Source organism: Haplochromis burtoni, unplaced genomic scaffold (genome assembly GCF_018398535.1).
Source record: "Haplochromis burtoni strain Fernald_Lab_line unplaced genomic scaffold, NCSU_Asbu1 Contig_64, whole genome shotgun sequence".
Lineage (NCBI taxonomy): Eukaryota > Metazoa > Chordata > Actinopteri > Cichliformes > Cichlidae > Haplochromis > Haplochromis burtoni.
In genome coordinates this window covers 2090073-2116929 of record NW_024582425.1, presented here as the reverse complement: position 1 = coordinate 2116929, position 26857 = coordinate 2090073, and the positions used below count along the sequence as shown (strand labels likewise).

The 26857-nt window shown below is 39.6% G+C and overlaps 3 protein-coding genes across 4 annotated transcripts in view; 1 reads left to right on the top strand and 2 right to left on the bottom strand.

Moving 5' to 3' along the window:
* Window position 1: 1 nt before the first annotated feature.
* rab5ab (RAB5A, member RAS oncogene family, b) lies at window positions 2–8239 on the bottom strand. The gene is made up of 6 exons (XM_005923726.2): window positions 8067–8239; window positions 6052–6268; window positions 4604–4755; window positions 2594–2716; window positions 2256–2349; window positions 2–324 (listed from the first exon to the last, which is right to left on the bottom strand). The coding sequence occupies exons 2-6, from the start codon at window positions 6215–6217 to the stop codon at window positions 209–211; spliced, it is 651 nt and encodes a 216-aa protein (XP_005923788.1). The 5' UTR covers window positions 6218–6268; window positions 8067–8239; the 3' UTR covers window positions 2–208.
* Window positions 8240–8369: 130 nt separating this feature from the next.
* The window catches only part of efhb (EF-hand domain family, member B), a 36611-nt gene continuing 18123 nt past the window's right edge, over window positions 8370–26857 (top strand). The window contains exons 1-13 of one of the 2 annotated variants that reach the window (XM_042221330.1): window positions 8370–8783; window positions 8905–8964; window positions 9210–9353; window positions 11547–11724; window positions 12229–12339; window positions 12456–12585; window positions 12713–12790; window positions 12914–12981; window positions 13086–13240; window positions 13567–13774; window positions 13921–14133; window positions 14453–14634; window positions 17603–17698. In XM_042221330.1, the coding sequence (XP_042077264.1) occupies window positions 8721–8783; window positions 8905–8964; window positions 9210–9353; window positions 11547–11724; window positions 12229–12339; window positions 12456–12585; window positions 12713–12790; window positions 12914–12981; window positions 13086–13240; window positions 13567–13774; window positions 13921–14133; window positions 14453–14634; window positions 17603–17698 (1686 nt within the window). In that variant the 5' untranslated portion in view covers window positions 8370–8720. Of the gene's footprint in view, window positions 8784–8904; window positions 8965–9209; window positions 9354–11546; window positions 11725–12228; window positions 12340–12455; window positions 12586–12712; window positions 12791–12913; window positions 12982–13085; window positions 13241–13566; window positions 13775–13920; window positions 14134–14452; window positions 14635–17602; window positions 19700–26857 lie in introns of those variants that run through there. The other variant, XM_005923727.3, reaches the window with a different exon arrangement.
* Window positions 20606–26233, bottom strand: si:dkey-82o10.4 (uncharacterized protein LOC797793 homolog). Its single transcript, XM_005923725.2, has 5 exons — window positions 25720–26233; window positions 24916–24987; window positions 24591–24717; window positions 24363–24507; window positions 20606–21833 (listed from the first exon to the last, which is right to left on the bottom strand). The coding sequence occupies exons 1-5, from the start codon at window positions 26098–26100 to the stop codon at window positions 21749–21751; spliced, it is 810 nt and encodes a 269-aa protein (XP_005923787.1). The 5' UTR covers window positions 26101–26233; the 3' UTR covers window positions 20606–21748.

Here is a 26857-nt window from a genome sequence, read left to right as displayed (position 1 = left end):
AAAAAAAAAAAAAAAAAAAAAAAAAAAAGGATTAGAAATGCAGCTATACAGAGTCTTTTAGCTATTCCAGGGGAGTGAGGTTGAAGTCAGGTCTGACGTCAGAAAGCCAAGCAGCCCGATGTCCAGATGTTGTTCAGGTGAGAAGGAAGGGAGGAGCCAGAAGGAGGAGAGTGCATTTGTGTGGGGAGCATGAGCAGGAAGAGCTGGGTTAGTTAGCGCAGCATGGGCGGCTGGTGGGCTGAGCAGTCTCTGTCAGGTCCACTCCCCGGTTCCGTCCGGTGCTGGCTCCGGTCACTTGAGGCTCATTCTTGGGTAGTTTCTTTGCTGCAGTGAGAAAGACAGCGGATCAGTAATGCTCCTACAGAAATTTTAGAAAAGCAAAGACCACAACCTGACAGGTGATTACATCAAAAATTATTTGAAGAGTAACTTCAAATAAGCCCATTATTTTTGATACATTTTAGATAATACCTAATAATTTTTTTCCAGTTGTAATTTTAGCTTTCAGAGATATATTCGAGATAAAATGTCTTTCATGTTCGAGTCGGTTTTGCAATAATGCTGTCACGACCTCCCTCTCTGTTTTTGCCCCTCCACAAAAGTCCAAATTTCCTTCCCAAAGCAGCGTGTCAGGGTGAAGAAACATTATGAGAAGTCGCTTTGAGATATTAATTAACTTACTAAGCAAATAATATGAGCCCTAAAATGTATTTTTGAAAAGCCCTGAAAAGTATCTAGCACTGATTTCTGGCACAGCCTATATGTCTGTGTGAACAGTCACACCCCAACTGTTGCAACAATGCTAATGTCAGGGCAGGAATGCAGCTAACAGCTCTTACCAGCCATGCAGACATGACTGGTATTGTTTTTACTCTGTGAGTCATTGTCTCATCATGGCCACATGTGAAAACCACCTTTGTGCTAGTTCTTACTACAATAGGTCTCTAAGTACTTTGGCGGGTGTTAATTTGTCCAGGGATAGATTTTGTCAACACGATGTCATAACTTGCCATGACCTAGTCATGACACTTTAGGAGTGTGGCTAGGATCAAAATGAAGGTTTAGTCGGAAGATAGGTGTGGCCCTACACCTCAGTGGCACCGACGCTCTCACAGCCAAATGGTTTCCATTTTTCCCCCTCCCTTTTATAAAGACTGATCCGCTTATAGTCTTCTCAAATACTTTCTGATAATATATTATTTTGCCTATTAAATGTTTAGAATTTCTCACACAGTGTGTGTCCATCATCAGTTAAAACATCTGGATGAAAAAGCAAAAAGCACTTCCACAGAACTGAGAGCAACTAATCAAGACCTTTCGCAATTTAAAAATAACTTGGCAGCGCTCTCTGGTGGACAAACTGTGTACTGCCTCAGTGATTACACCTCAAACTGCATTTTACAGTGCCAGCTGGCACACCATATTCTGCAAGACATTCCACCGAGTAGACTAAATAAATACAAAACTCAACTAAATATAGTTAAGCTTTCAGAAGCTGCATCATAGTCCCGACTGCATCTCTCAAACTTCCTTCAGCAACATGAAAGCTTAGCCGCGCGTCAACTCTCTGAGACCAAAACTAGATTCAGATTACAATATCTGTTCAAATGCAACATTACTCGAGGTTGCTGACAAAGTTTCAACAATCGGGGATAAAGATGGACGACTGAGTGAGCACTATACAACATATAATTTCAGAACCTGATGGATTAACTGCTATGGACCTAGTTGCAAACATCCCGCGTTACAAGTATCCACCATTTATCTGTGAATACACGAGTCATTTAGCAGCTGCTAACAAACCACACAGTTCACTTTAAAACCCGCCGGTTCTTGCTAACACTCTGCAGCGGCTTTTTTTCCACTGATCCAGCTCATTAATGACAGATGATCACCTGCATATAAATACTGCACACACTCATTTAATATTTGCCAGGTTTATGGATTGAAGCCAACCGACTGCCCAGTAGTGCATTACGGTAGCCTAATATTACACAACCTGCACTCAAATGCACACTTGGATGAAGACAGTAAGAGCCTCTTGTGCACTTTATCATACAAATGCACACCCTGAGATGAATCCTACAATATTATATTTACACAACACGACAGGTGCACAGCCACTATCATTTCCTGTTAGTAAGGATACTTCAGAGACATTTCAGTGTGCTTAAATACTACAGCTAGTGACTGGCTCTGAAGGTCACGAGCAGTATTTCACTTCATATTTGAAGTCCTGCGGCAGAGACACTTACCAATGGCCATGAAAATCTCATTCACGTTCATAGAGGTCTTCGCTGATGTTTCCATGAAAAGCAAGCTGTTGTCATCTGCGTATGACTGTGCATCCTGTGAAGGTTACACCAAAATCATTAGTTTTTCATAGTTTGAACTGACAAAGCAAGGAAGCAGCAGAGAAAGCCAAGTAGGCATGTTCCAAGCAGAGGATGTTTTTCTCTCAGCAGATTATGAACGACAATTATTCCAAGAATTATTTACTGTTAGCTTCAACAAATCCTGCCACAAAGTCTACTTTATTTGAAGATTACTTTGCTGCTCTGCGCACATCTTGAAGTTAATTAAGAAGACAAACCTGGAAGTCCAGTGCTCTCTTGTTTGCGAGATCAGCCTTGTTCCCAGCCAGGGCTATTACGATATTTGGACTGGCTTGTCTCTGAAGCTCTTTAACCCAATTCTTTGCCCGTACAAATGACTCCTGGAAAACAAATCAGGGAGGGGTAAGTGGAGGGGCTCAGTTAGTGAAAATAGCAATAAGGCCTGTGTGATGGACGATAACAGGGAGACTTTCCCATGATGTCCGATTTGTCTATCTTTTAAAGAAAGTTCCAGGGGACACAATCATTATAGTGGTGCTTTTGATGAGATATTACAGTAAACATCACAGTGTGCAGAGGCTGTACTACAACGACTTATGCAGCACAATAAACAAATGTTGCATTCAGCCCGATCTCTTTAAAACAGGGATGTCCAACTCCAGGCCTGCAGGTTTTAGATGTCACCCTGGGTCAACACACCTGAATCAAATGATTAGTTCATTACCAGGCTTCTGAAGAACTTCAAGACATGTTGAGGAGGTCATTTAACCATTTAAATCAGCTGTGTTGGATCAAGGACACATCTAAAACCTGCAGGACACCGGCCCTCGAGGCTTGGAGTTCAACACCTGTGCTTTAAAAGATTACCACCTTTAATAATAATAAAGAAATGTCAAAGCGCTTTATAGCTTTCTGTGCTTTGCTTTTATTAAAAGATAAGGGGAACGACTACTGACTTTGTCACTAAAGTAAAACCTACAGGAGAGAATAATGCTGACTTTAAACTCTGCTCTGTTCTATATTCGATTTGACTTGTATTAGCTTTTACACAAGAATGACTCACACCTATCCACATACATACAGTAGATGAAAGGAAAAAGAATCTCTCTACATCCACATTTTAGTCATGCAGGCCAGGAAGCAATGCAACTTTCAGGTAATATGATATGTACGATAAAACTAGATTAGCTGCTCTCTTACTGGCAGCTGTTTCATTTATTTATCAGTTTGTTTAAAATGCTATCTATCGTGCTTTTCCTTTTTTCTCTCATTGGATATTGTTATGCTGGATCTCCACAGTACACACAAAAATGGACATCGACATTTGTGAAAGTAATCCCTGTGAGCCCAAATCTCAGACTTCAGGCTACTCTCTTTCAGCCACTCTGTTCTACTCTTGGCCCTGTATGTTGTCAGTATTAATCAGCCTTATGGTCACATCAGGCCCACAGCTCTGACTGAACACAAACTCCACCCACCTGCTGTTAGAACGTTTTGTTCACAAGGACTGAGAATTGTTTGAGATTCATTTTTTAATTTTCTTCCATATTTTTTGTTAGAATTCTTCCATTTTTAAGGTTAACGTTTTCCACCTAATGTCCAACTTTCTGTTTGAATTTGGTATTCTGCTTTTGCTTGGCTGTCACAGCACTTTGTAAACTCTGCATTTACAGGTGCTACACAAATTAAGTTCTTATTGTTAAAGGGCGAAGGAAGCAAGTTAAAAGAGCTCGTCTCAGCTGAGACTAGAGAAGAGCTGAGAGGTTACACCCACTAATGTCCAGCAGAAGGTAAACAAGGAGGATCTGGAACTATGAATCACACAAAGCTACTCTGAGTTAAGAATAGGAGCATGAAGCTGGAAATTAGCATAATAGGCTCCCTCTAGGGCTGTTGAAGCAGACAAACATTGGAAACAGGACAAATCGTTAACCTGCACACTGTCTACATATTAAACAGAGAATGATATGTTCTCTTTGTCATGAAAATATGCTGACATATAACGCGTCCCTGACAATGCCCCCGGGAGACATCTAAGGTCTAAGCACTGTCTGCAAAACATTGTCTGTTGAGTGATGAGTCATTTCTTAATGTGTCAGGATACCAAAATAAGGTTCTGTTTTTAGCTTAACCACTGCTTAGAAATATTAAGGTGGAAAGCCCCACTACTTCCTCATCTTCGACAACAAAGTTGTTTGAGCTAGCAAAGGTAAATGAAAACAGGTGTGCCAACAGCTACACAGACATAAGCCTGGAATCTGACCAACCTCATTTGTAATATCGTAGACCACGATGGCTGCCTGTGCACCTCTGTAGTACATGGGAGCCAGACTGTGGTAGCGCTCCTGACCGGCCGTGTCCCAGATCTCAAACTTGACTGTTGTGTCGTCCAAACATACCGTCTGAGTCAGGAAGGCAGCTGCAGGGGTACAAAGCAGACGGACCAGTGACAAGTGGGTCTTTAAATACTGAGCTACACAAATGTGTTTCAGTCAAGGTGACATGGCCCAATGTTGCAAACCAAAGAATAGAATAGAATAGAATTCAACTTTATTGTCATTGCACATGCACAGGTACAGGGCAACGAAATGCAGTTTGCATCCATCCAGAAGTGCTTTAGTGATATAGATATATTACAATATATATTAGCAATAATATAGATATGCGAGTATATTACAGAAATGGGTCTATTATGGTATGTTATAATGTACACGGTATGAAGTATGTTGTGAATATTCTATAACTATAAGTATGTACAGGCTGTAGTGAGTACAAGCTATGTACAGGCTATGAACAGGATATAAATATGAAAAACTATACAGAATATGAAATAAATTACTTTACAGAATCTGAGATATACAGCTATACAGAAATGGGAACTATGCAAGTTGTAAACAGTTGTAGGGTTAAAGATTATCGAATGTACAGAATGATTATTTACACAGAGCTATACAGTAGTGCAGTTAAGATAAGTGAGGGTGTAGAATGACTTTGGAATGACTTTGGGGATGACATTAAACATCCAGAATCAAAATGGGTGTAATTTGCTCAAAGGCACTTTTAAACCACATGTTAAACCTTAGTTTGAAAACTATGCTCCGTTTTAACTGAAATGAGAACTGTGAATAACACTTAAATGTTGTTTTTACCCAATCAGCTAATGCCAGCAGACCACTGACTGTAAAGGACTTTTTTTTATCTTAACACACAGCCTTGGACACAGACTAGTAGTGGTGGAATGGCAGGATGATTGGATTATTTTCAGTAGTGAGTACAGTAAAGGTGTCACCTGGCGCTGAGGGTGAGATTATCAAGATAACCAAAACGCAGTAACCTAATGGACCAAAATATTTGCATAGCTGCCTGTTCTAATAAGGCATTTTTATATTGACAATTCCTCACATTCCCCCTTTTCCCAACTGAATCTCATACTGGCTACATGCTCTTTTGAGGAGTTCCAGTTTCCCCTGGTGATACTTTCTCTGTTTTACTCCAACACACCTTGATGATTCTATAGCCTTACTTCTTAAATGAACTTTAGGCTCTGGGACTATGACTCTTAGTACAGCTATCTGCATGTAGCAGTTATGTTATCTAGCGTAACATTTAGTAAATATTCCATTATGTGGTTTACTGGAAGTCTCAGAGATGGCCTGTTCACAGAGCAAACACAAACACGCCAACACTGACTTATGATGACGTAAGGATTACGTACCTCCAATTGTGCTCTCTTGGAATTCATGAAACTGACCCTTAACGAAACGAAGTACAAGGCTTGACTTTCCCACCGCGGACTCTCCTAAAAGCACGAGTTTGAACTGGCAAATCTTGTTGCCTGCGTTTGGCCCATTGGGTCGCGTGGCTCCGCCTCTACTTGCCATGTCACACTGTCTGGTCTCGTCCCCGGGATGTGAAAAACTGTAGAAAAACACCTGAGCAGGAGAAAGAAAATAAAGCAAGGTGTCATTATAAAAGAAGATCTTATTAACTGATACAAAAATGAAAGATAATAAGAATTTATATGGTAATTTTGCCTTTGCGAAACATTTAGTCCCTGCAACAACCAAAGTGCCAGTTCAGGGTTTTCCCTGTATTTAATACACTTTGGGGAGAGGACAAAATCTCTGGAAGCCACCAAAGTAAAATAAAAGAAACAAAAAAAGAAAAAGGGAAATGCATCCCCCTGGTTTAGTAATGTAACATGCTCATTTTATCAATACACAGACCAACTGTCAACCCTAAAAGGCAGATTGTGAACCAGGACAAACCCTGCAATTGATCAGTGTTTTAAATTATTCAGCTTTAGCCTTTGGTTAATGACCCACACCACTATTCCTAAATCTAAAAATACCGCTTTTAGAACTCTTCATAAAAAGCTCCTGGAAACTACTTTTTTAAATGCATAGAGATGCGTATAGAGCTGCGTATCAGGGCAATTGATATTTGATCTGTTAAATTTTATAATGTTGTTTTAACTATATATCTTTTAAAATAAGAAGTCCAAATCCAAAGGCAAAATGCCACGGCTAATCCCGTAAACATGAATGGGAACTTACTCTAGTTTGGTACAAATTGACACATTACACATAATTTCAAATTACCGGACTCTCATTCAGCTACAAACATTAGTTGGATGTCCGCTATAGTAACAAGCAGCAATACCAGACTTAAAGAGAGAGAGAGAGAGAGAAAACTTTGCCTGACAGCATGTTCAAAGTTTCGGAAACTGATGTCATACATATATTTATACTTGTGCCTCTAACGTTATTACCCTGTACCAGTTCAACAACAATTACAAATGGCAAGTTCAACAACTGTTCTGGCAGTGAAAACCCCAACACTCACACACAAACAACGTGTGTGTGTGGCTTCAACTACGTGAGGCAGACAGAAAGAGGACACATGTCCACCAGTCTGGACACATGTGTGGGAAAAAGTATTTGGGTTAATTTAGTGGTTTTGTTGTTTGTCTTTCATGATTTTGTAGTCAAACAAACAACAGCCACAACAACGGATTACCTCTGTAACCTAGACATTAACCATTTCCACCATCAAACTAAACACAGAACATCGCTCCAAAAATAATTGCTGTCAACTTCGAGCGTCGAAATCGCGTTACGACACAGAGATCACCACAAATAACTTGTTGTGTTGTTGCCGAGTGGATCGTTTTAGTTGGTAGCAACTGCTAGCGTTAGCAACATAGCTAGCTCATAAGTTCAAAATGCCTAGTCCAAAACCCAATCTGCGTTTGTTATAAAGCATGATTTCGCTTGATTAACGCTGGCGTGAGTGCGGGTAGCAGCATGCCAATCAAGCTTATACGCACTAAATATGACACTTACATAAGTTCTGAAAATGCTCAAACTCAGATGATGGAGATTTGGGTGTGTACAGCTAGTGACAGCTAGCTAACGTTAGCTCCATGACGGTGAATTAGTGAAGTAGCTTATCAAGCAGCGTTTGAAAGAGGACTGCAACTGTTTGTGATAGTAAAAGTGGATTAATGCTAATGTGTGGGTGATCTAAACGTGATGATACCTCCAGATTTATCAGCAGAACAACGTTAACTAGGCTAAGTTGTACGGCCCTTCCAGTGTCGGCTAGCTAATGTTAGCTAGCCAAATAATAGGTACTGGGCAGGCTAACGTTGTTCAGCTGCGGCCGCATCGGGAGGAGCCCTCCAGATAGCCTACAGCTAGTGAGCTAAAGCTAATATTAGCTACTTACCTATCAAAAACAGGAGCGTAGTTAATGGTAAAGGTATCTCCAGGACAGTATTTGCAGTACTTCAACGTATGTTCACAGTGTGTCGAGTATCCAACCAGCTGCTGAAACGTTAGATTTCATAAGGCTCAGCGATCTCGCTCTCCCACTTCTTTCAACTTCCCTTTTCGCATTGTACGAAGGATGATGACAGATCGTATGACTGGAATTCACAATCCGCCTGCGTATCAGGGTGGCCAACCAATCACACGCCAGGATTCATACCAAATTTATTGAAATATGTCTGTCTCCAAAATAACAAAAGAGAGTATTTACATTTTTTTAAATCTTTAAGCTAGTGAGCTAAAAGCAGGGATTGCGGTTCAAGGTTAATGCCACTGACTCAAAGCAATAAATACATTAGACAATGTGTTTTATTTTGGACAAGTTAGTCATTCACATGGTCTCCCCATTGGCTATCACAATCTTTGATTCGCTTGAAAGGTATTTTAAACCAAACTAGAGTATTAAGTTGAATTGCTGAACTATGTTGCTAGGCAACGGTACTTAAACAGGTGCACAGCTCTGCGTCCGAGCACGACAGAAACCCGTTTGGCTTTAAAAACTTCCCATACCTAGTTAGAGACAAACTTTACAAAGGCTCCATCTAAATTCATTATGACTGACATTAACACGTCTAGCGAAGTGAAATGTACTGACAGAATCCGAAATATACCGAAAGTAAGTCTATTTTAAGATAGCTTATCCTGTGCTATCGTACTGCTATTGTATTGTTTTAGTAAAATAGACCTTTATTTCTCTAATATTAACCATAGTGAACTTTTTTTTTTCTTTAATGCAGGCCGGGAAACTAATACCTCCAGGAGACAGTGTCAAAATCTGCTTACGAGAAGTGGAAAGAGTGAGTTCATTTGTATTTGTTTAGACATGGCATTCAGAGCATGCGGAAGTGGGGATAATTGTTGGAAAGTATAACTTCCAAGTGAAACCCCCCCCCGAAAAATCACTTGAAGCTCTTTGGACGTCTCTATCTATTATCTCAGTTTAAAACAGTTGTTTTACATCTGTTGGGATTATTAATCAGATTTTTTTTTTTTAGACAAAATGTGTGAAATTGTGGGTTAACTCTTTCCCTGTAATTTTCAGCCCACGACTCCACCGGTGGTGAGGAAATTCCGCAATAGCAACCAGCCCGGACCAGGAACTATCCGAGTCCACACAGGGAAGGCAAATGACCCAGATGTTGGCAGCACTCTTGTTCATGGTGTCATCACCAAAGCACCCCTCACTGTGAGTATGAGCTTCCTGTGATTGTTAAAGGAGGGAAGGTTTTTAACTAAACTGAAATTTGATAGGTTGATATTTTGTTTAGATCATGACCAATGACTCATGTATTGCTCTGCTTGGTAGTGGATTTAAGGCTCATATAACTTAAATGGAATTGACACAATAAATGAAATGGCATTTATACAGTGCAGAAAATTAAATATAATATAGTATATCAAATTTTCTGGACACACTGTATATTTTTTATTCCATATATATGGAATTTATTTATTGTGTTTTGTTTATACTGCTGTACATCTTTGATGTATGGTAGTACTACAATTTCCTTCACTATTTTACAAAGTATGACTGTGCAATCACAATAAAAAGTTACACTTGAACTAGCACTTAAACTAGCACTTGCTACAAATAATATCTTGTATGTAACTGTATACAACTGTACTGTTGTTTAAGTTGGACTTTGACTTTTACTTTAGTGACTTAAGTATGGAAGGAAGTAAGTCTCACCACCTTACAGTTGATAAAGTAGTAATAGATTTCATTTCAAGATTTGGAGGATGCTCATATGTGAATTTTTACCTTTTGTACATCAATTTATGATAAAAAAAAAATGTCAAAAACATTGGCAAAAGTTCAAACTATCCTGGATTAAAATACAGTGAGGCTCTCACTTATTCTGTTTTTGTTATCCCTGTTAAGTTTGTGTTCAAATGTGTATGATTTACTTTTGTTTGTACTCTTCATGATTTATGACAAGCTTTAGAGTGCAGATATCAGATATAAGGCTACTTTTGTGCACATTCAAAACACACACATACAGTATACAGGACTGCGCTGTGCACATTGAAGAGAATGGCAACCTCAACATTGAAGTTTACCGGAAGCCCACACACACGGACCAGTACCTCCTCTTTGATTCCCATCACCCTCTGGAACACAAACTTGGGGTAATTAGGACCCTACACCACCGGGCAGAACATGTTCCCTCTAAGCCTGAAGGGAAAAAGAAGGAACACACACATGTAAAGGAAGCACTTAAAACATGCGGTTATCTTAATTGGGCGTTCTCTTTCGAGGATGCCAACGTTCACATTTTGGACAGAGAGGACAGATGGTTTGAAAGAGGAGTGAAAGAAGCCATTTACGTCCCCTGTGAGCGACCATCTTTGAACAGAGGCGGTGGTTTACGACACCAACTGTCTGCCATCTATAATCCAGTTTTGAGATCCCTTCCCAGACGCTTTAACACCCACTCACATCCTGGGCCATTTGACCTCAGGAAATCACATGATAGGGTGGGGCCAGGTTTCACAATGAGCTCACCCGAAACCCTGGCTGATTGTGACCCACACCCGCTTTCACACCTTGGCTCACGTGATTAGGTAGAGGATCATCAGGGGTCCTTTGTCCCTCTTTGGGGGGAAACTCCCACTGGGTTTATATCTGGGACTCTCCACCATTTGACCCTTAGAACTGAAGAAGCTTCTCGGATGAGAGGTGAAACGTCTTCAAGTAACTTAAAGAAGTTCAAACCCTTTTCTTTCCAAGCTCCTTTGACTACAATGACCTGGATGACTGAGAACCTTCACTGACACACATACAGTATCTGTGTTTTGGGATGCTCTTTTGGACTTGAGCACATATCAACTGAGATTGATAATGATCAACAAATTATAAGGGATGGAAAATATTAATGTAGGATTACTTAGGAAATGATCAACAACACTTGAAAAAGCACTGGCTCACTACTTACTGGCTTTGTCGTAGAATGAAAAAGCCTAATATTGGACCTTCTCTTCCATTTTCCTTCTTTTCTGACCTGCCTGTGTGCACATGGCACTAGAGGCAAAGCGGTGCAAGAGGATGTATTTGTATGTTTGTATGTTGGAAGTAAAAACGATCTACCCCTGTCAGACGCATTTATTGTACTGCTGTATTATAGTGGTTTCCCTAAGTAAGTCATTTGCTTTTTTCATGATTTTATGTTACCCCTCAAATTGAATTTTCCTAAGAAGCAGACATTGATGATGGTTTTTCTATTTGCTTTCTGGAGTTTTCTCTGTATTCACATCTGTTTTGTGATGTCACCGTGTTTGAAAGCTGGTGCACAATGTTGCTTTGAGTAGAAAATTTAAAGTATACAATGAACCATTTAGAATACTGACTGACAATGATTGTTTTACATCATTCCTACAGAGTGAAAGCTTGCTAAATCCATCCCCAAAGACCTTGTTCCAGCAGAAGTTACAAGAGCTAAGTGAATCTGTATATGCCTCAAATAAGAAGGCTCCTCTAGGCAGATCATGTGTCCAACGTTCTGAACTCCCCCCATTGTGTAATGAGAAAACTACATTTGGCGTAAAAACAGTAAAAGGTATGTATAACATTAAATAAGTCAAAAGCTAATAAAACAACAAGAAAGTTGGTTTAACCTCCTAAGACCGAAACTCATGGCATGCATTTTTAATTTCTCTTTGCTATTTGAGCTATTTGGGACCTGATGAATGTAAAAACAAAGGATTACGTGATTTTCTTTTATTTTTTTACCTGAGTTTTGTTTCTAAGAAAAATGTGATCCACATATGAGGACATTCGCTTTAAATTTTGATAGAACAGTGGCAGTATAACGTCCTTGTAAGTGGATATCGGGCTCTTGTAGGGCAAAATTTAGTATTTTGGTCTAGACAACCCAAAATGTGATGTCCACATATGTGGACGCCAGGTCCCAGGAGGCTAAGTTTGTAATGGTTGTGTGCTGTCATTGAAACATTTTAAAACTTTTACATTTTTTGTTTTACATTCTAAGTTTTCTTATATTTATATATTTTTCTTATATTTTTTATATATTTTCTGACTATCTCCCGTTCTTTTCATCAAGGTTTGGGTGTGCGTGAGATTATTAACCCTGCAAAAACAGCACAGGAGGTAGAGAGGGAAGCTGAGGTGGCACATGATGCTTACATCCGTAGCCGTAATGCCTATTTTGTTGGTAAGAATGAAGAAAATCATACTATTGATGCTGTCTTTACTCTTTCCACTAACGGTCCATTTCTGGAATTCATTTCATCATTTTCACCACAGTGTGATTATCTTACTTCATTCCAGGTGAACAAATTAATAGAAATTATGACAGGAATCGTTACAGTAAAGACAGCAGGTTTGGGATCCTCACACCTCATTTCAACGATGGCCGTAATCTTGGCAAAACTCTTCATTGGCTGGGTGAATCACAGAAGTAAGCACCGAAATAAAGTGGCCATGCAGCAAATTCTTTTGTTTTTCCTTAACACTGCATATCTGCTCCTTGTCCTTCTAATTTAAAAAGTGAAAGCCAACTCGAATTGTTCATATTTTTTTCTTAGGTTTTACAATCCATCTGCTTGGAAGAGATCTGGGAACAGAGAGAAGATAGCACAACAAATGGGCAAAACCATCGTCAAGTACTTTTTTTTTTTTTTTTTTTTTTTTTCTTTTTCTTAACTGTCTGTAATGAAACATTTGAGACCTGCAATTATCTCACTAAGATTTTATTTAATTTTCCCATTTCTTTTCATGTTCTTCAGGAGAGAAAAAACGTTGCCTGTTCCGCCTGATCACACGTTTGGAATGGTCTTACCACCGGATGATTTTGGTAAATTTTGTATAAAAATGTTCTCCCGCCTTACATACGGGAATATTTGGTGTGTCCTTAGAAAAAGCTTTTTCAGTTGAAGACAACAAATACTTCCTTTGCAGGCATTGGAGAGCTGATCTACTCCACAGGTCCACGGCAGTACACGAGAGGCCCAGACAGACAGCGCAGCCTGGTGAATGCAGTGAGGCATCACCTCAAGAAGGTCAACTTTGAAAACTTCCCCTCCTTGCTAAAGGCATTCAGACATTATGACAAGGTATGAATAGACTCACAACAGGTTGCCAACTTGTGTTTGATAAGTCAAAGTGCTGGTAGTAAGGAAGTCAAGCTGTTGGTTTTAAGATAAAGCCAGTGATGTGTGACTCTGTGGTAAGATGATTTTCAAAGTAATAGAGCTTTAATTCTCATTTTGTAGACTTGTGTCACACTTCTAAACACATACCGAAGTCAGTATGGGGTCAAAGGGTTGTTATTTATGAAACTAGAAACCAGTACCAAATATTTTGCCCATTGCCTACAGATTCTACATGTTCAAAATGTGTTTATAGGGATTATGAATCTGTTTTTTATGTTAATTACCAGAAAGGAAAGGGGATGATTGACAAAGAGGACCTGCGTGCAGTGTGTCATCAGTTCCAGCTGAACGTCAGTGAGTCTGTCCTGGATGACCTGATGGACTACTGTGACACAGACAAGGACGGGTTTATCAACTTTCTGGAGTTTGCCAACTTTCTCAACTGGAAGGACAAAATGCCCATCAACAGTCGAGAGCAGTGCATTATTGCAAATGGTAAGAAGAAGGCAATTTAATCTATCGGTTTATTTTACGCTTCATCACAGAACTAAAACTGCACTGATACCACCGACAATATGGAATGCCAAAAGACGACAGATTTAAGTAGTTTTTACATTTTGGTCTGATTAATTTATCTGCAGAGCATCAAACCAGCTCAGCTCCAGGTGACATAGAAAGAGTGACAGCACAGCTTCATGCCTGTTGGTTGGTTGATCTTGAGGACTTGCAGCCTGTTGAGCCAGGCAGCTCACTGAAAACTCTTAGAAACCTTAGGCAGACAAGGGCAGCCCCAGACCACTTCAGAACTACCTCCTCCCTCATCGGGGCTGCAGGCGCTGGTCGTTTCCCATCAGGTAAGTCAGGAGACTTTAAGCTGACAAATATGTTTTGCACTATTAAAGCTGCCTCTCGCTTTGGACAAGATTAAGGAAGGAATATACCAGGAATCCACTGTCATTCACTTCTTCTTAAACACAGATCTTCCTCATGACACAGTTCAAATCACTGTCGTACCAACTTATCAAAACCAGCCATTTTTAATAAAATCAAATACATGAGATATTTTAGATTGTGCATATTTGAAAACATCCTTTTGTATTTTAGAAATGTTTTACGTAGTTTGCTTACTTTTTACTCTCTTCCCTGTACATCATCTGGTCTCTCTTTAAATAGATGGACGTACATACGGGATCCCATCTGTGCGCTCAGATCTTCCAGCTCCTCGCATTAAAAGAGTCAGTGACAAAAACAATTATGGCGATACATCCACAGCTGGAGATCTTCTACATCCATCAGTTCATGCCCTGCAAGGTGTTTATGAGGAACATTTCTTCTGTCCTCGCAGCAAGGAGGAGGTACAGCCTATAGATGAGACTGGGGTGGCACTGTCTATCTTTCAAATCTCACCATCTTTTATTATTTGTATGAAAAAGAACATTATTGTTATTATTATTTGCCAACAGAAACAATTTTACATTTTTTTTCTGACACAGAGGAAAAAAATTATTACAGCATTGTGCTTTTGAAGTTAGGATAAGTGAGATAAGCGTTTAAAAAGTTATTACACTATAGGTCAGTTGATGCACAACAATGGGGTCTGTTCCATAAAATAAACACCACTGATGTGGGTAATCTCATTTATTGCATCAAAGTCTGGCCCATATAATGTATCTGCCTAAGAAAGGCTTATGTCTGAGTTTTTCTTTTTTCTTTGTTTTTTAAAGATCAATTCAGAATCTTTGCTGGCAGTAAGTCAAACTCATTTCTCATGGATGCTGAACTCTGACCTCTGCCAGGGCTGCCTTTTGTCACTGATTCTGTTCAGTTTTTATGGACAGTTTTTGCTGGAGAGATTTCATGTCTTGGCTGGCTTAGGAATGACTTGGTGTCCCCCCACAATGGTGGAAGAATTACATGCATAAATACGTCTAAATGTGAAATTACTGAAGGCAGGGCTCTAGAGTGCGACCAGCAACCAAATTTTTCAATTTCGTGTGTACATTTGAAAGTACAGGTGGATAGAGAGAGGTGAGTAGCTGGAATAAAGCGATATCAATTCATTAAATCTTGAATCGAGTTTTAAATATAAATGTATTTTGCCAGAATCTCAGGTTAAAGCTCACAAAACTATTTGAACAACCACCAAACAGTAAATGAGAGCAGGTAAACGGATTCCACACAAAGCTGTAAACACAGAGCTTGGACCCGACGCATCAGAATCAGCTTTCTCTTTCTCGGCTTTCTCACCTGACAGCATGGACATGCCGTCGGGGCTGAAAGCCGACAGCTCACTGATTCTGAAGCATCGGTCTGCTTTGTGTTTACGTCTTTTTTGTGCTAGATTCTGAGCTGCAGGTTTTGTCTCTCTCCAACCAAATTTACTGAACCAGCAGCAAAACAAGACCCAAACTACGCTTCACATTTAATAAATGTCATCATGAATTCCCTCTTACCTTTGCTGTTTTGCTTTCACCACGATAAAAATCACGCTGTTGTTTTTAGTTTGTTTGTTTGTTGTTGTTTTTTTTGGGTTTTTTTTACTTAGGCTTTCTCATCAGAGGTCATTTAATTTCTGCTGTTCAATACTGAAGAAATTTAAACTTTTTAAAATTATGCAAAATATGCATAATTACTACTGCAGTATATTTTCAAGGTTATCTGCTAGAAAAAGCCAGGCCAGGAAAATCTCCTTCATGTTTTTCTGTGTTTTATCCTCAGTTGCTTTGATACAAAGGCATCTGCTGCTGTGATGCTACACCTCTGATAAAGCCTCACATGTATCAGTACTGATAAATGATCAGAATTATAATATTTCTGACTGTCTGGGTCAAAATTAATCGAATCGAATCGGGACCTTGTAATTCGGAATCGAATGGATCATAGAAATCAGTGACGATGCCCAGCCTTAGTGAGTAGCCTAGGCCTGACAGAAGTGGATGTAGGTGTGGGTAATAAAAAAAGATGAAAAGAACTATTGATAACTTTTTTGTTAAGTTAAGGCCTGATCCGTCTGAAATTCATAGCCAGTGCTCTGACACGGAGCCATCAATCTCTGAACGCTGAAAAAACACAGTGTATCCAGAAAACACATTATATGCTGCGATAAATGCACTGTCCAAGTGTCCCCTCTCCCCACTGCCTTTCAGTGGCAGGCAGCAGCAAACAGGTCGTCAAAGGAGGCCAATGTGATGATTAAGTTTAACATTGTCTACAATATTGCCAAAGCATTTTAAGCACAAGCACTTTTTCAGTAACTTATCTTTCTTGTAGAACTGTGCTCCAAATAAAGAACTTTGTGTTGACAAGATTGTTAGTTAATCATTTGCAAATCAATATTGTCTGTATGGACAGAAAATTTCCCCCCCAAAAAGTGCGAAGTGTAAAACTGCGGTGTTAAGCGATGCAGTTGAAAAATTTGGGTGCTCTTAAATCTTGTGCTGGTGCGCCTAAGAAAAGTCGCACCAGCACAACAGTGGCAACAAGTTAGTCTAGAGCCCTGGAAGGTGTAGAAATACAGTATAAAATGCAAATGAAATGGTGAAAGTAATCAGGAGTCCTTCCAGAGAGCTGAAAAATAAAGTCAGAACAGAAGTACCAGAAAGTGCAGTTCCTCTAAGACCACTTAAGGCTGGCTTCAGAAGTGTGTCAGCTCCTCTAGAATCTCATGTTTAAAGTAGAGCAGATATAAACCATTTTGGTGTCCACAGCTAATTTCCCGCTTTATTAGAACATTTTTAAAAAATAACTAGTTTAAACTGTAAACGCCAAATGTAGGAATAATTAAGTGCATGGCTGCTCTGAGTGTCACGTAGGTGCCAAGACACTCTTCTAACCTCAATTAATTCAAGTTACTGAACAAGACTGTCCAAGAGGTCTCCGCTCATGAGTTTTCAGTTAATTTGAAGCAAGAATTTTTTATGTTAGCGCTAATTAACAATCTGTGGATGCAGCTTACTAAGTCAGGTTGGTTGCATTAGCTAATAGCGTAGCCCCCCCTCACTCTTGTCCATTTATGAGCCATTCTGGTTCCAAACACATAACCAAAGATTCAACAAACAAAATACCAACCCCAATCCGTCAAAGTTACCGTCTATAGTCCAGTCCAGTCTTTTTTACATATTATGGTCTTTCTGTTATCAGCCTGCCAGATTTAAAAATATTTTGCCATAGAGAGTTGGGGGCTGCCAGACTCCATTTATGAAAGAATAACAGAGCGATGACAGTGATGAGTAAGAAATGGCAGACAACAGTGTGCCTGAGCAGCTTCACTGCTTGACTTCATTGCTTGAATCTTTCTTACTGTTACTGACATATTTCTTACAGATTGCAACGATCTTCAGGAATGCTGGTGTGAATATTTCGGAGGAGACGTTTGAGGAAGCCTGGGAACTCGCGTCAATGAAGCAACCGACCAGGGAGGTTTGTGTGGAGAATTTCCGCAACGTTCTCAGGGAAATAAAAGCAATGTAATACCGAAGGTTTTTTTTTTTTTAACGCTAACAATTTTCCTCATCCATAGAAGTTTGTCCTTCTCAGAAAAATTTGTTTTAGTTTGTTAGGAAAGCTTTTTTTTAAACCACCATTCTCATAATTCTCACAGCTTATTGTCAGCTAAAGTCTTTTTTAAGAGCAGGAAAGAACGCTGTTTGCATTTCCTCTGTCTTTGCAACAGGGGAACTTGCAGTGCATAGGCTGTTTAAATGATTTCAGAGTCAGCTATGAAAGATCTGCATTAATATGAACATATTCCAAAGAGACTGAGTTAAATTTGAATCTTTTCTGTGCTGCTACAGTCTTGAACAAAACAAAAACTACTGCATCTTCTACACAATCGCGTGTTATATATTTTATGGATAAAGATCTACTTACCTGAATTAAAATTAAAATGTAAAAATATATAAAAAGGACGCAAGAAATGAAACTGTTTTTAAAAATCTTGACCTATTTTTTGGATTAAGGCTTTGTAGGTTGCTGCCTTTTATGTTATTTAATGAATTTGCTGGAAGCCACTTAACAGTTTCTGGCAGAACACCCATTCAAAAAGGAGGTTATGTGAAGAGACATACTGCACTTGCTGTGGTATTTTATTTTTTTCACTATATGGAATTATTTCTTGCGTCATTGAATTGGTCGTATGCAATGTTACGCTGAAGACCTGAGATGTTCTTTGAAGCTCTATTTTCATCACTGGGAACAGCAACAAACAACTTATCTCCTTTATGCATCAGAGCAGATTTTACAGCCATTAAGCACATTTTTTACTTTAGGCACTCTTGAGATTTCCTCAGAGAGCACACACAGGTGTACTTTTTCATACCAAACATCACAGATTTTTGGGTCCCATTCAAAACTTGTTTTGATCTATAGTTTGTTTATCTTGCCTGAATATCGTGTCTGTATCAGTATAACGAAAGTGCACACACACAAATGAATATCAGAGAAATTGTGATGCTGAGTGGCATAAACAGTTTTAATCAAAAATACTTCATTGTTCAATTAATTTGTTTTGATTTTTGTTTTAAAAACACTGATCATGTTTTGGGCTTCGTATGAAGTTGATGTCACCCATCATTAATAGGAACAGCACATTTGCCACGTCAGCATTTCAGTATTATGTCAAAAGTTTGTAGTGATGTTTCTATCCACTGATCAGAGTGTTCAGGTGCTTCAGTATTTCAGTCCCTGGACCCTTCATGTGCTGACGTGACTACTACATTGCAACTTGCTCCTAGTAGTTGCCAACCCTCTCAAATGGCAGCAGTATATGAATAAGTGAATGAAAATCAAGTTTAGTGTTTTTAGGCGTGCTTTGTTTGAGCAAACATTTTCTGTTTATTGGAAACAACATGCCATCCTTTGTTGGCATATAATAAGCTGCTGTGAAGCAGTGTTCAGTTATGATTAAAATGCAGCTGTCAGTAAATACTAAGTATGTTCTCTGAATCTTATCTCTTTTTTTCTGTCTAGAAGTAGTATTAACTTTGATTTCCACACATATTTATCCCGTAATTCTATTAATCAACCTTATAATGAGACTCTGACAGAGACAGCACAATGAATCTGAAGCGTCCTGGAGCTGGGACACATGCAAACATACAAATACACATTAAAGAAAGCATGAGGAATTGTTTGCAATCTGCTTCGCTAACCAGATTAATGAACTAGTTGGCGTCTAGCCTGGACTGATTCACACGTCAGAACATACAAAAAAACAATAAAATAACTAATAAAAACATTAGCTTTTGTATATTCACCACTTGTTTATGTTTTCTTGTTAATTTCCATTAAAGTGAGTGATGCACAGGCATGTTAAATTGTTTAATGTACTCTCACCATATCCATGAGCATATTGACACGTACTAAGCTAACCACACTCATTTAATCCCATTATGACTCGGTGAGATGCTTGACTGGAACTATAAAAAAAAATAAAAAATTCCCCCCCCCCCACGCAAACTTCCGCAGACCCCGCGTATTACCATGCAGGAAAATTAGACTAATCCTCAGCGTGTTTCATTATGCATGAATTAGCGGACGCTAATGACAGAATCCTCTCTGTTTGTCAGATATGTTGTCAACATTAATAATACTGCAGCAAGCTTTAACAGAATTGGATGACACGCAACATTCACGAGCCTGTCAAATGTGATGTCTTCGACAAGTGACACATTGCTGGCAGTGACTGTGGGCACAAACACAAGCTAAGGTGGAGAATTTTATGGCAGAATTAGTCATTCTTGCTTGGAGCAAAACGGTACTATTATAACTATTTTCATTTTGTACAAGATTTGTGTTATGCTCTCTTTGGCCCATCAAGAACTGGCTTCAACTTTGTCGCTGGCAGCCATCTACTAAAACATATGTCCCTGTCTGCTTGCTACAGAAAGTGGATTTTCTTCCCTGATGCTTTTTTTATCACTAACAGAATTCCGGTATTAGTTGAATACCAGAATACAGATCTAATATTAACGAAGTTTTCTCTTGGCCTTTATATTAGTCACTTGTGGGAAAAACTATTCTGCAGTGCTCCACAAAGTACCAAAGTACTCCACAAATTTGGCACTGCATGTCTGCACAAGTATTCAAAACCTACTTTAGCAACAATTTAACCACTAACAGGTGGGATTTCAATGTGTTGTTCTAGTTGCTGATGAAGCTGCAAGCAGAAATGAATAAAGAAAAAGAAATGCTAAACTGAACTGCAGTGTGAAACCTGAGCTATTAGCTCACATGGATTACTTTTACATACACTGACTTTATTATTTTAAACTTTGGCCACTCTAGCAGTATATATAAGGCAGGAAGTAAGGAGCATAAGCACTTAGGTTTTCTTTAAGGCTTTTTAATGTGGGGATAAGAAACTGCAGAGGCAACCATTGGTGTAGAGCAGGGGTGTCAAACTCCAGTCCTTGAGGGCCGATGTCATGTCAAACTTGTAAATGTGTCCCTGTTACAAAACAGCTGAAAAAAATGTAGCAGGTCTTTAGCAAGACTCTGTAGAACTTGAATGCATGCTGAGGTGGCAGCTCCTAATGTAAGTGTAAAAATGTACTTTTATTGCACCATGCTCATTCACTCATGAGCTGCTGCAACATGAATCAAATGACTGAATTGCCACCTCAGCATGCAGTCAAGTTCTGTAGAGTCTTGCTAATGACCTACTAGTTTTATTCAGGTGTGTTGCAGCAGGGAGACATTTACAAGTTTCATGACATCAGCCCTGGAGGACTGGAGTTTGACACCTCTGGTGTAGAACAAATGGAATCTGTTGGGTCCTGATTTTCATCAGGGAAAGGACAGAAATTGGTGATGCACTTTATAGATAGAACATACTGGTACTCAGACACCAAACAGATCATTATTACTTCTTAGTTTCTAGAAAAAATACCTGTGTATCTCCATCATAATTTGTAGTTTCTTTTTCAGATTTAATAAAAATAACTTTTGGAACGTGACAAAAGATATCATGGTTACAGCTGTAATACAATGACAAATGACCAAACTCAATTTAATAAAGCATGTACTTGACAGGTCCCAAAAAAATAAGCATGTACATGAAGTTGGTCAATGATCCAGAAAATAACTTCAATCTGTTCATGTACTGTTTTTGTCTTTGGAGTGTCTATTAAAGGGATAACATTTTCAATAAGAAAACACAAACGAGATAGTCAACAGACCATAAGAACAGTAATGGTGAAGCATATACAGAATCTAATTTAAAAACGCCTGACGGGGGTCGACAGGTGAATCAGAGAGACTGTACAGTACCACTACTTCTAGTCTGACATGTAAGGCTTTAGGGGTATCAAAGAAAAACCATCAAGTAGTACTCAGTGTCTGCACAGCTCCAGCACTCTGGGTCCCATTTAATGTGATCCAAATGGAAAATGATCAGTACAGTTTCTCACTTTGAAGGTTGCCTTCCATGCGAAAGCAAAAAATGACAAATCTGAGCAAAGCTGAGTCAGATTATTCAGCTAGTTTCCAGTGCCAGTGCCAAACAGTGGTAACAGTCCAGTCAGAAGAGGCTCCCCTCGTTAGCTCTCGGTGGAATCTGCGACGACACGAAGCAAAGATGGTTAAAAACTTCCCACACTGTTAATCATGCACATCCTAGATTAGTAGTACAAGTTTATTGAAAGTGCTGAAAGAAAAGATGGACCGACTAACCCTGACATTCAAACTAAGTTTTGGTTCTTGTCTCACCTTGAAAATAATTGTATATAATTCTGAAAATGGCGCCTGTTTCATGCCAAACTGTCGGTTTCATGTGAGCCTTCAGGATAACATTTGAAGTGTAACAGGATTTCTCAGAGAGGATTTTAAGACCTGGAACAATAGGACAGAGAATCTGGCTAACTAGATAGGTGGGTATTAGGTAGAATAGCCACACACTGTGGTCCAACAACTGGATTACTGGCTGAGAACAGAAAGAGGCTTTGACTGTTAGCACTGTGTGGGTGTGGAATGATTTGTCTTTTTGTTTAACCAGCAAACTTTATTGAAGAATTTAACATACTCAGAGCTGGATTCCAAACTACAGGAAGTTAGCAGACCTTTGCAGTGAAGGAATTGCAGTTATGCCAACGTTTCTTAACACTTTAAGGCAAAAAAAAAAAAGAAGCCACAATTCTTTGTTGATATTTGGTGAAATAATAGAAAATAAAGTTACAAGTTACTGCTTATCTTTTACAGTCAGTCAGTGATCAAGCACAGAATAACAAAGGTTTATGATGTGGCATCAGATTTCTGCACAGCCAGGTTGCTTTCAAAGAAAAAAAAAAGATTGATTTGCTTCGTTTCAGTTATGTGACGGTAGTGTGTGTTGTTCTAAACACTGACCAACAGACACAACTGTGCCTGAATGCATCATATATCAACAGTGACAGAGGACTAAAAGTTGCTGCCTCTCAGTTTGTTTTTTCACACATCATCCCTGCACACATCGTGTGATAGAAGAACCAGTCACATGACCATTCAAGTACACTGAACATGCATCTGCCATCGTAAACAGGAAGCTGAAACTGTTTGATTTCTTGATGGGGAGGAAGAACCATGATGGTATAAATGAATTCCTTTGCCTAGATGCATGATTTTAACGAATGGTTACATAAAGTGACTAGAAGCACGAGGAGATGATGACTGTGAAAAGAGCGTAATACGCTGATAACTCCAAGTAGCTTAGCAGCATTTCCAAAAGTCTCAGTTTTAAAGGTCCATAAGCACCGCAGTAGTGTGGCTGTTGGTCATAAACCAACCTGCAAATTCAGAGTCTAAAATGAATCAACACAGAAACTTAAAAAACTGCAGGTCCTCACATGGCCACTGTGGCTGGCTCCAAAAGAACATGATATTTGACCCCAGGGATATTAGATTTCTGTCAGTGCGCCCCAGGGCGGCTGTGGCTACAATGTAGCTGCCATCAACAGTGTGTGAATGTGTGTGTGAATGGGTGGATGACTGGATGTGTAAAGCACTTTGGGGTCCTTAGGGACTAGTAAAGCGCTATACAAATACAGGCCATTTTTACCATTTCATATATCTCTGGATGCTGGTAAAGCTCAAATTTAACTGTGTGGGTGATTTGGGGCAGGTTTGATTTTAGTGTAGTGGTTAACACATTCACCTAATGAATGAAAGATCACACACAAATCCCTGGGAGGAAGCACACCTGGACATCCAGCCTAAAAAAATCAGCCAAATCAAACATTTAGATCCATTTGTTATGGCGATCATAAGTGAGCTACAAAAGAAGCTTCTATCTGTCAAATATTATTAACAACTATATTACATAAATATTCCTGCTAACCCAGCTAGTAAGCAAAATTCCACCTTCTCAATGAAATATGGTCACTTCTGGTTTAACCCCCCCCCCCAAATGGTAACAAAAAGGCTTCAAAATATGTCAACCAACCCATGGGTGACATCCCAGTGAATATGTTCATCTGTTATATAGTCTTATTCCACAATTCTAAAAAGTTTTTAAAAACAAAAATGACCCTGAAAATGAGTTTCTAAAGCAAATTGAAAGCAGAAATAATTGTTTTACCCTTTTTTTCCTACCAGTACTATTTTTTTTCTTACTTTCAAGTGACTGAAGTAGCAGTAGAAATATACATGTCACTTTTGCCACTTTCCTTAAGAGGGGCATTAAATACAACACAGACCCTCATCCATGGGATCCTTCTGAACATTTCACTGTTATTCTTTCTGCATTTACTTTAAAAACCTTCAACTCACCAGCAGCAGCTCTGCTCCCCTCCCAACAAAAACAGACCTGCTGTATGCTGGAAGGCCTGCAGGTAGCTTTGAGCTTTTGCCAACATAAAATTATCTCTAAGCAAATATTTGTACACTTTAATTTTGCATCAGCATAGCCTATATGGAGAAGTAAAGCAAACAAAGATTTTGGCACATTTCAGCAAATTAATGATCAAAAGTTTTCTTTAAGCAAAGAAAGAGCAGACATAGCTTCAGCTTTGCTAACATGCCAGAGCTGAATGAGGAAATATTTGTTTCAAAGCCATGCTTCTGGATGATTGGCTTGTTTGTGATGTTGACAGATGACGAGATGAGTGCTTACTCATAAACAGCAGTTACAATTTTCTTCTGTGGGTCGCCGTCTTCACTGGATCCCACTTTGAAGATTTTTGTACCCTCAGGGTCATCGGGTCCTTCATGTGATGACAGGATCCAAAATCTCATGACGATATAGCAAAACTTCCTACCTGCAAGAAAAAAGACAGAAATCAGAGTCCGTCCTGCTGTTCATATCACTTCCTCATCCCATGTTCTGATTTCACAAACTGACCATACTGATCAAAGACGACAGAGATGTCCTCTGGAAGCACAAATACAATATCATCCATTTGGACACCGAGCTGCTTCCTCTGAGCATCAGTGAGAGACCCGCACCTCTTCTCAACATATTCCAACATCTGGAAGGAAAAACAAGACGATCATTACTAAAAAAAAAGACTGAAAGTGGGGAAAAAAGTCTTAATTTGACATAAATACTAAATGTTAGATTTTATTAACACTAACAGTTTGATACAGTCCCGTACTGTCTGTGTGGGACAGTCTCAACAAAGTCAGCTTTTTTTAAATACACCTTTGTTATGTCTTTGATGTGTTACCTCATTGGACACTATCCCCTTTAGCTCATGATATCTGCCGTTGGACATCTTGTTGGAGACATGAACCAAGGCCTGGAATGGATGAGGAACAAAAAGGTGGCTTATTCTCTTTAACCACAGTATTTAATAAAAAGCCGCGATTCCTAATGGTACAAGTGTGTGTTTGCGTCTTTAAAACGGGTTTACAACCTGCCATGTTGCCTCAGGCTGGGTAATAACCAGAAAAATAAATAAATACACAATCTTAAAAGTCTCTAGTTGAAACTGTAACTGCTCTGCTGCTTTCAGTCGTGTTATGTGTTCTTCATTAGCACAATGAACCTGCCCAGTTTTCACCTTGGCAGGTTCATTCAGTAGGGGTGGTTGTAGCTCAGATAGAAGAGCAGGTCATCCACTAATCAGAAGGTTGGTGGTTCAATCCCTGGCTGCGTCTGCATTCACTGAAGGTGGAAAGCATTTGTTTATGGGGGGAATGCTTTTTTTGGGGGGGGGGGCAAGCACATGTGGGACAACACTGCTATTAAAAAAAGTAAAGCTGAAGATAAACAGGCGGATGAAGGTCACGTGATGTGATGCAAACTTTAGCACAGAGCGAAATGTTATTTAGCGAGGTATAGTTTAATGTGGTGTTGTCCCACCTACGTTATCCAATCCATGACCTCTTGATGTCCTAGTATCAGATGTAAACGTGTATTTACTACTAAAGGTAACTCTTTCAAACAATGGTCCATATGAAGCATGAAAAATTTGCTTTTTATTATTGACAGTACTGATGAAAAAGTAAAACGGCCTGTCGGTATTTACCTGCTTCACACCTCTTTCAAACTCCTCAGAGTTGACGTCTAACTCAAAGTACAGATCGAGTGCAAACATGATGACCTTACACCTGATCCATGTGATCGGGTCTGGAATGCCGACCACGGAGATAGCGGGCCGGCGGCCGGAGCTCTCCTTGGGCCCGTCAGCTCCATGCTGCGAGCAGAACAGTCTGTGTTTCACACCGGCGAACACGAGCCTCCGGCCCGGCGCCGCGGTGTAAAGACGCACGGAACGCACAACCGGACCGTCCCACTGCCGGTGCGCAGCCGGCTGCTTGCAGCTGTTCTTGCGGGCACAGACCCCCGCTGTACAGGCCACGAGGCCGCCGAACTCCCGGCATGCGGCGAGGCTGCTGATCCGCTGCATCAGAGAGGGAAGGACACAGCGTTAAGGCTCCGTGTCCACCACAGACCGGGGCGACAGCCTCCATCCACACTGCAGCCTCTTCTAACCTTATGCAACTCACCCCATATTGTACCCATAATGCCTATGGTGAAAACGACGTACACATAACAGTGCTGCTTTCAAGAACTGTTGGAAATTTTAACAATCGGAGCAGTTAGGCCCAATGACTGTGTGTGTTTGGCCTTGTCTGTGCTGGGGTTCACAGGCTTTCACAGAACTCTAGCACTCGGTCTGCTGCTGTTTACTTTGAACAATCACTACAGTATTGTTACATTTTTATAAATATGTTTTTATTGCTTTGAAGTCTTAGACTCTTGAACTATGCTATCCTACGAGTTAGTATGCTAAAAAGCACATATAATGATCATATTCAACTTCTGCAACATTTTCAATAACGATCTGCTACATTTTATTTCCTGTTTTTTTTATATAATATTCATTACCGATTTGAGCACAGACAGACCATGCTCAGTATTTTCTGGCAAAATGTGTGACTACATATTTATACCGTATTTTACACAGTCGGTCCTTCAAATTGAATTCAGATTGTTTTTGAAAGACTAGACTGGATCTGCGTAAGAGTTCTATGCGTGAATGGCACTCATTGGGGGTATTTAAAGGCAGCAAAGTGGTTTTACTGATAGGATCCAGTAGAGGGAGATAAATACTCATTTATCGTGTGTGTGTGTGTGTGTGCGTGTGTGTGCGTGTGTGTGTG

Coding starts and splice junctions, on each gene's coding strand:
- rab5ab (XM_005923726.2), bottom strand. CDS start 6,217: ATGGCAAGTAGAGGCGGAGCCACGCGACCCAATGGGCCAAACGCAGGC. Junction 2,717..4,603: donor TCTACGATATTACAAATGAG/GTTGGTCAGATT, acceptor TTTGTTTTCCAG/GAGTCATTTGTACGGGCAAA. Junction 2,350..2,593: donor AGAGAGCACTGGACTTCCAG/GTTTGTCTTCTT, acceptor TAACCTTCACAG/GATGCACAGTCATACGCAGA.
- si:dkey-82o10.4 (XM_005923725.2), bottom strand. CDS start 26,100: ATGCAGCGGATCAGCAGCCTCGCCGCATGCCGGGAGTTCGGCGGCCTC. Junction 24,988..25,719: donor TTGAAAGAGGTGTGAAGCAG/GTAAATACCGAC, acceptor CATCCATTCCAG/GCCTTGGTTCATGTCTCCAA. Junction 21,834..24,362: donor ATTGTAACTGCTGTTTATGA/GTAAGCACTCAT, acceptor GTGTCGTCGCAG/ATTCCACCGAGAGCTAACGA.